This window comes from Pseudochaenichthys georgianus, chromosome 6 (assembly GCF_902827115.2).
Source record: "Pseudochaenichthys georgianus chromosome 6, fPseGeo1.2, whole genome shotgun sequence".
Taxonomy (NCBI): Eukaryota; Metazoa; Chordata; class Actinopteri; order Perciformes; family Channichthyidae; genus Pseudochaenichthys; species Pseudochaenichthys georgianus.
In genome coordinates, this window is record NC_047508.1 from 2033212 (window position 1) to 2041638 (window position 8427).

At 45.9% G+C, this 8427-nt stretch overlaps 1 protein-coding gene across 1 annotated transcript in view; it reads right to left on the reverse strand.

The window, feature by feature from the left end:
* myt1b (myelin transcription factor 1b) overlaps window positions 1-8427 on the reverse strand; it is a 64417-nt gene that overhangs the window by 40253 nt on the left and 15737 nt on the right. Inside the window, exons 6-7 of the mRNA XM_034085930.2 lie at window positions 5057-5490; window positions 196-1377 (exon numbers count right to left, since the gene is read on the reverse strand). Coding sequence (XP_033941821.2) covers window positions 196-1377; window positions 5057-5490 — 1616 coding nt within the window. The remainder of the gene's footprint in view (window positions 1-195; window positions 1378-5056; window positions 5491-8427) is intronic.

Consider the following 8427-nt stretch of genomic DNA (forward strand, 5'->3'; position numbering starts at 1 on the left):
AAGAACAATTCACTCGAATCAACTTCTATCAGGAGGTGAGTCTCCTGTCTTAGAGTGGTTTTGAATTCACCATCAAGATCACGACCCTGCTTGCAGCAGCACTGCCATGTGATGCTTACATTACAAGACAAATAAAGTGGGCGTAATGTCCCTGATTTATTGCACCCCTCAGGACCTGCTGCAGCTCTGGCCTACCTTTGCAGAAGTAGCTCTTGCGGATGATGTCCAGGTGCTTGGGCCTGTCGTCCATGGTGAAGTAGCGCTGGTGGAGCATGTCCGGGGCTCGGAGCAGATCTCTGGGCCCGGAGGGCTTCACCTGCTCCGCCTTCAGGGCGATGGCCTGCTCCAGCAGGCCCAAGTTCCCTCTGGTTATGTCGAACATCTCCGACTCTTCCGTCACGGTGGAGCGCTGTGATAGGCTGTCATCGTCGAGCTCGTCGTCCCCGTCCACGTCATCGAAGTCCCTCTCGGACCTGTCCGAGCGCACCTCGATGACGTCAGGGGAGACGGAGGAGCCGGCTTTGTGGATCTTAAAGTTCTGGCCTCTGAGGTTGGGAAATAAGTCCTCCAGTGGACTGGCCCTGTGCGAGCTGAAGCTCAGAGGAGGGCTCTGCGTGTAGCTCTGAGGCGGGCTGGGTTTGTGAGAGTCGTACTTGGTGAGGGGACTGTGGGAGTTGTAGTTCTGGGGGGGACTGGCCCTGTGTGAGCTGTAGTCCTGCAGCAAACTGTGGTGTTCAGCCTCTGAATGAGTTCCCTGAGCGGCGGCGGTGCTGGTGATGGTGCGGATTGGCACATCAGGAATGGGCAGAATTTGGTTCACCTCCCTGTGGTGCTCCTCTTCCTCTTTCTCCTCTTCCTCTTCTGCCGCTGGAATGCCCTGACTTTGCTGTGCTGGAGCTGCCATCTTTTCCTCCTCCTCCTCCTCCTCCTCCTCCTCCTCCTCCTCCTCCTCCTCCTCCTCCTCCTCCTCTCCATCTTTGATCTGTTCATGGGCTTCAGTCACATATAGGGGGCTCACATGGTCTTTCTCTTCTGCCTCCTCATTCAACTCCTCTTCCTCCACTTCAGCTGCCTCCTTGTGCACAACAGATGACTCCACCAATACTTGAACTGTATGCGCCTCCTCCACTTCGCCCTCATTCATGTCCCCTTCATGCTGGTCCTTTACTTCTTCACCCCGCTCTACTGCCACGGCGACATCCTCCTCAGTCTCCACGGCAACAGGCTGCTGAATGTCCACGGAGGGTTCATTGTTGGGGGAGATTTGGCCGAGGTGGAGGAGTGAGTTGGCCACTTCCTCTGCTCTCTGAGAGGGAGACTGGACCTCCTCGGATGCAGGTGGCGCTGCTCCAGGATCAGTCTCCAAGAACACACACTCTGAGGAAACATATGAAGAAGAGTCAGAGCTGTGAGCAGGAGGCGAGTCATGCAGAGAGTCTTTTGTGCTGTTTACACAGGAACGAAACGGTTTGTATCTGCTACTTGTCTCTTTCGTATAGCCCGTTCGTTCACACGAGGCCGTAACGGACTCCTAAAACGATAACGGGTCCCAAGGTGGATAGTCTACGGACGGAGCGCTCTGGGGGGCCAAACGGCTCTGTGTGTACGCCCTATACCAGTGGTTCTCAACTGGTCAGGCCTCGGGACCCACTTTTTCCTTTGTCAAGAAATCGCGACCCAACATTTTGAACCACGCAAATCTAATCAACAAAAAATCGTACCGCTTTTCCGCATACATTATTAATTAAAGTGAAGTACAGTGTCAGTGCATATATCCCTTATATCCCTTCACAGAACTAAAGAATGCTTTTTAAAAAAGGTTTAATGAGATTATAGAATCGAACCTGAACTGTATAACATAAAAAGGCACACATGCTGGAAACCTAACCCCAGAAGGGGGTTCTGGGGGTATTCTCCCCCAGGAGAGTTTTAGAAATACTAACATATAAACTAAGCATTCTGGTACATTGAGAAGAAAATAAATAAATCTATTACTACTCGACATCATAGGTGAATTTTGCGGGGGGTTATTGCCCCAGCATTGGTGGCTGAAATATGTTACAGCATTACTAAGTCTAAAACTGTTCCAATACAAATATTTCGTCTATCAATATATTAATAGATGTAATAAAATGATTGTTACAATACAAATCTGATTAATATCATGTTTTGTTTGAAATAATTTCATTTTTGAGCAGCGTTGTGTCACAATGTTGTGACGTGTGTGTGTGTGTGAGTGTGAGGTTAAGGACACAAGTTCCCTCACTTTTTTTTGCATACAAGTGATTCAGCTATTGTATTACAAGAATTAGTAGTAATGGATATTTGGCGATTTTTAAAACGTCCAATTTGGTCTTGTAAAGCTTCAACAACAGAGGAGCCACCGTCTGAGCCTAACCTTACCAACCAGCAGCCGTCAGAATGTGAAGTGGAAGACACGCAAACGAGCAGCTCTGGATTAGCTACACCAGTTAACGTTAACCCCACAGCGGAGAGCTCTGGATTTAAAGTCTCCCAGTCCGTGACTTTTCCTGAAAATGTGTTATGTAGCACCTTCTGCTGTTAAAAATTGTCAATATGAAGTCAGATTGAAGAATTCGCAAAAAAAATTGCCATTTATACCTATTTCCGACCAGGGTCATATTGACCCCACCCCTTTTCGCGCTATTGATTTCACATGTAAACATAAACATGACGTGTTGCTATAGCAACACCTTTTGTCTACTGCGGTTCCTTATAGATTGAGAGATAGATTGAGAGAGATAGATAGATAGATATATTGATAGCGACAGTCTGTAGTGAAGGAGCACGCTCCCGCTCACGGGAGACTGCTCACGCTGCGCTCTGCAGCAAACAGCTGTTTGCTTTTTACCCAACAACGACAACCGCCTCACGAAACGCTATGTTGTAGCGTTAATAGACGAAACAATTTAACAAAATTGCTCGTCAAAATACCAATACCACAGGACCATTTTTTTTTTTTAAATCAATACTTTTAGTGGCCCGAGCAGGCAAGTTGAAAGTACGTTATGCTGGCCGGGGTGTCTAGATAGTGCTTCCGGGCCAGCGGGCCATTTATAATGTCGAGCCCTGTATATCATATGAAAAGCTGAGAGTCCACAGATTCTATTGGTATACGTTTCATCCCTGTGCGATCAAAACTCACTGTTCAATAAAAGAAAATGTTACCTTGAAAATCAATGCATTCTAATAGCGGGTCAATTTGACCCGGTGGCGGTTTTAGGTATACAAAAACCTCTGGCGGTTCTAGTGTTAAATGGGATAACTATAAAGTGACTGCATCTTCTGGATCTATTGCAGCTAAACTTTCCCGAAGCCACGAAGATTCTGTTGAGAAGAACAGATCTTATTTGTGCAAAATTGTTTATATAGTGAGGCTGTTGTCCAAACTCGGATTGCCTTTTCCACGATCCCACGATCCCACGCATCGGGAGGGAAGCGAGTCAGTCGCGTGGGAATTTTCTTGAGGTTTGTGGCTTCTTCTCCAAGTATGAATAGGCCAACATATTAATAATATTTTATGCCATTGTTTGTTTTTCACTTTGTTCTGACAGCTTGCTGCTCCACTCAGAGAGAAGAGCAAAGAGGAGATAGTCTGTGTGAGTTACTTTAAATTGTGGATAAGAGTAGATAGCTCCCATTGTTCTGTGACCCATCAATCATCAAACCGGGGGTCATATGTCATCATGTGTTCATTTGTATCTAAAGTTGTACCCATGGATGTATAAAGAGTAGTTCTACATCAAAGTTATTCTCCATCGGGACTTCCGGCAACAATCTTGATTCTGATTGGCCAGAAGACTCGAGAAAACATCAGCAAAGATGTTTTATTGAGACGATGATCACTACGTGACAGAAGTTTTCAAAACCGTTTATGGTCTCCGGTACTTCCAGTCCAACGCCTACTGCATGCACAGCATTAGAACATCGGGCCTTCAAAATAAAAGTTTGACTTTTCCCCCCCAAAAAATAAATAATATTTTTTTGTTTTAATTTGTTTTCCTTCACTCACACATCTGCGACCCACTTGGTCAACCACCAGTTGAGAACCACTGCCCTATACGATAATTTCCTGATAGCGACGAAGCCATAGCCCCGCCTCTCCCCACCTCTGCTGCTCACTGCTGATGTTAGTGCAAAATCTACAGCTCCTCGACCACAACCATCAGCAACAAGTGGACATGGAGAACTACATGAACATGTTGCTAAATCCACCACGGAGAAGGGCAACCAGGCAACCATGCTCGGGGGTCTTCTTCGCTACTTTTGGTGTATTTTGTGGCGGAAGTACAGGCTCGGCATATGTACTACAGCGCCTCCAGCAGTTCGAGCGGTCTCGTGTGGAGGGACACGTTTATTGAACGTGTGAACGGAATACTTTTTTGATATCGAATTTGGTTAGTTTGCGTTTGCGTTCCCGTGTAAATGGGGTCTTTATCATCACCTCCATACACTAAAATACACCGCCTGCTGTGACACAGTGTTGGTGTGAGGCAGTGTAGAAGCACTCACAGTCCCCTAGTGGTCATTAGGAGAACTCACTTATTACTGACCTGCATTTTTGTTGGAGTAAAACTGACAAGTGCACTCTCAAGAAACATATGAAGTATATATTAAGTCTTGCACAGTAAATGGAAACATATCAAAGTCAAATTTAATCCAAAAACTGCACACATTTTTTAAATTTGTGTCACTGATTCTTGGAGCTATTCATTGATTTATGTTATTTAATAGTTAAACATTTATTTTATTGCTATTTTAGCTTGGAGTAAATGTATTATTATCTACTGTCATTATTTATGGCTTTGATGTACTCAAAACCCAAAGATAACTAATTACAAAGGAAAAAGAATGGAGAAAAACAGCAACTATTCACATGTGAGAGTCTGGAGCCGGTGTGTGTGTGAAGGGTCGCTGGCTGATTGAACTTACAGGACTTATTGACAGCGTGAGAGTATTGCTTGATAGCTCCTGACTTTAGTTTTAGCAGACTCTTCCTCACTGTGAAGAGGAGGATGACTGTGGTTTGTCTCACCTTCATCAGCGGCAGGTGTGTTCTCCTCCTTCTCTTCTTCCCTCTCCTCTTCCTGCTCCATCTGTGTCTCCTCCTCCTCCTCCTCCTCCTCCTCCTCCTCCTCCTCCTGTCCGTGTGTCTGTCCGTTCTGCTTCATGTCCTCTTTCTCTTCGTCCCCTTCTACAGCTGCCTCCTCCTCTTCCTCCTCCTCCTCCTCCTCCTCCTCCTCCTCCTCCTCCTCCTCCTCCTCCACCTCCACCTCCTTGGTCTCTGCTCTTCTCTCTCCATCCTTCTCTCCCTCCCCCTCGCTGCTGCCGTCGCTCTCTGCGCTGAAGCCCTCGTCCAGGGCCAGTTTCAGGGGGTTGGACCTCCTCTTTGGGGGGGGCAGCTCTGCGTCCTGCTCCTGCTCGGCCTCCTCTAGACGACGCTTCCTGGCTATGGGACATCCCAGAATGCTAGAGGAAGACAGAGAGGGGAGGAGGGATCATAAATGGTGACATCACAGACACACCTGCACTGAAAAAACTGAAACGTTGACTTTCATTAAATGTATTATGTCAACAAATTCCACATAACTGCATTAAATTACACTGAACAAAAATATAAACGCAACACTTTTGTTTTTGCTCCCATTTTTCATGAGATGAACTCAAAGATCTAAAACATTTTCTATTTACACAAATAACCATTTCTCTCAAATATTGTTCAGAAATCTGAAAACCTCTGTGATAGTGAGCACTTCTCCTTTTCCGAGATAATCCATCCCACCTCACAGGTGTGGCATATCAAGATGCTGATTCGACAGCATGATTATTGCACAGGTGTGCCTTAGGCTGGCCACAATAAAAGGCCACTCTGAAATGTTCAGTTTTATCACACAGCACAATGCCACAGATGTCGCAAGTTTTGAGGGAGCGTGCAATTGGCATGCTGACAGCAGGAATGTCCACCAGAGCTGTTGCCCGTGAATTGAATGTTCATTTCTCTACCATAAGCCGTCTCCAAAGGCGTTTCAGAGAATTTGGCAGTACATCCAACCGGCCTCACAACCGCAGACCACGTGTAACCACACCAGCCCAGGAGCTCCACATCCAGCATGTTCACCTCCAAGATCGTCTGAGACCAGCCACTCGGACAGCTGCTGCAACAATCGGTTTGCATAACCAAAGCATTTCTGCACAAACTGTCAGAAACCGTCTCAGGGAAGCTCATCTGCATGCTCGTCGTCCTCATCGGGGTCTCCACCTGACTCCGGTTCGTCATCGTAACCGACTTGAGTGGGCACATGCTCACATTCGATGGCGTCTGGCACGTTGGAGAGGTGTTCTCTTCCCGGATGAATCCCGGTTTTCACTGTTCAGGGCAGATGGCAGACAGCGTGTGTGGCGTCGTGTGGGTGAGCGGTTTTCTGATGTCAATGTTGTGAATCGAGTGGCCCATGGTGGTGGTGGGGTTATGGTATGGGCAGGCGTATGTTAAGGACGACGAACACAGGTGCATTTTATTGATGGCATTGTGAATGCACAGAGATACCGTGACGAGATCCTGAGGCCCATTGTTGTGCCATTCATCCACGACCATCACCTCATGTTGCAGCATGATAATGCACGGCCCCATGTTGCAAGGATCTGTACACAATTCCTGGAGGCTGAAAACATCCCAGTTCTTGCATGGCCAGCATACTCACCGGACATGTCACCCATTGAGCATGTTTGGGATGCTCTGGATCGGCGTATACGACAGCGTGTTCCAGTTCCTGCCAATATCCAGCAACTTGGCATAGCCATTGAGGAGGAGTGGACCAACATTCCACAGGCCACAATCAACAACCTGATCAACTCTATGCGAAGGAGATGTGTTGCACTGCGTGAGGCAAATGGTGGTCACACCATACTGCCTGGTTTTCGGACCCCCCCAGACCCCCCCAATAAAGCAAAACTGCACGTTTCAGAGTGGCCTTTTATTGTGGCCAGCCTAAGGCACACCTGTGCGATAATCATGCTGTCTAATCAGCATCTTGATATGCCACACCTGTGAGGTGGGATGGATTATCTCAGCAAAGGAGAAGTGCTCACTATCACACATTTTTTCAGATTTGTGAACAATATTTGAGAGAAATGGTTATTTTGTGTATATAGAAAAGGTTTTAGATCTTTGAGTTCATCTCATGAAAAATGGGAGCAAAAACAAAAGTGTTGCATTTATATTTTGTTCAGTGTAGTTGAAAGCAATAATATTAAGTTGAACCTAATATTTTTGGAGAAATTGTGGGAAATTTGTAGACGTAATACATTTAATTAAAGTCAACATTTCCGTTTTTTCAGTGCATGTTGTAGGCCAGCATTACTATGCTGTTATGGAATGCTGATTCCTACAGGTTCTCACAGGGTTGACCTACAGTCTTTGAGCAGATGAACTAGTGGAGCAGCTTTAACTTTAAAGTAGTCGACAAACACTTGTACCATGTAGTATTGCAGTACTCAAAATAACAGATGAAAAAACACAAGAAGAATTTGTGAGTGACTATAAGCAGCATGATGGAGCGAGTTTGTGTGTTTTGACATGAAGAAGGATGGAGTGGTTGGAGTCAACACCTGGGGGGGGGCATGCATGCTCACTCTGAAATCAAACCTCTCTCCACCCTCAGCCAATTGACTGGAATGTTTAATGAACAACTTGTATGGAGAGGCGGGCGGGCGGGCAAGGCAGCGGAGGGTGAAATCCAATAAACTCCCTCTCACTCTCACCTGGAGATGCCGGGGGAGATTGAGGGACGGTCTATAAACAAAGTGCATCTGAAATTGCCGGCTGAACGAATACACATGTAAACAGATAGCTAATATCTGCCCCTCAATAAAGAGCAGTCACAAGCCAGCGAGCGGCCCCCAGTCTGCGGGGTCTCTGAGGGCGGTGGGTGCAGGCGGGGCGGGGGGAGGATTTAACTCCAATGAAAAACCTGGAGAAATCAAATTTTCTGCTGAAAATGATGATTTAGGTTCAGATTAAGACGCTCTGGGAGTTTCTGTGTTATCTCAAAAAGAGATATTCTCTAATGGTCTAATCTCAAGATCTGAAGATGTTGATGTTTAACCTTTCGTAAGGATTATTTCTCGCTCAAGAAACTATAATAATTCCAATAAGGGATTTTGAACGCCAATCCAAACCATTAGTCACCCCAAATGTGAGGTGTCGTAATGAAATGACCAGAAAAATAAAGCAGAACAAATTATTTCCGTCAAACAAAGTCGGGTTATTTATTTTAAGATTGCCCCTTTCTAATTGAATAGTTAAAACATTACTATTTTGTTGATTCAAAACTGCTTTTTATGACAGGCTCTGCTTTGCTTGCTCTCTGCGAGATCCTTTTTGTTCTAAAGTTAGAAACCACCCCT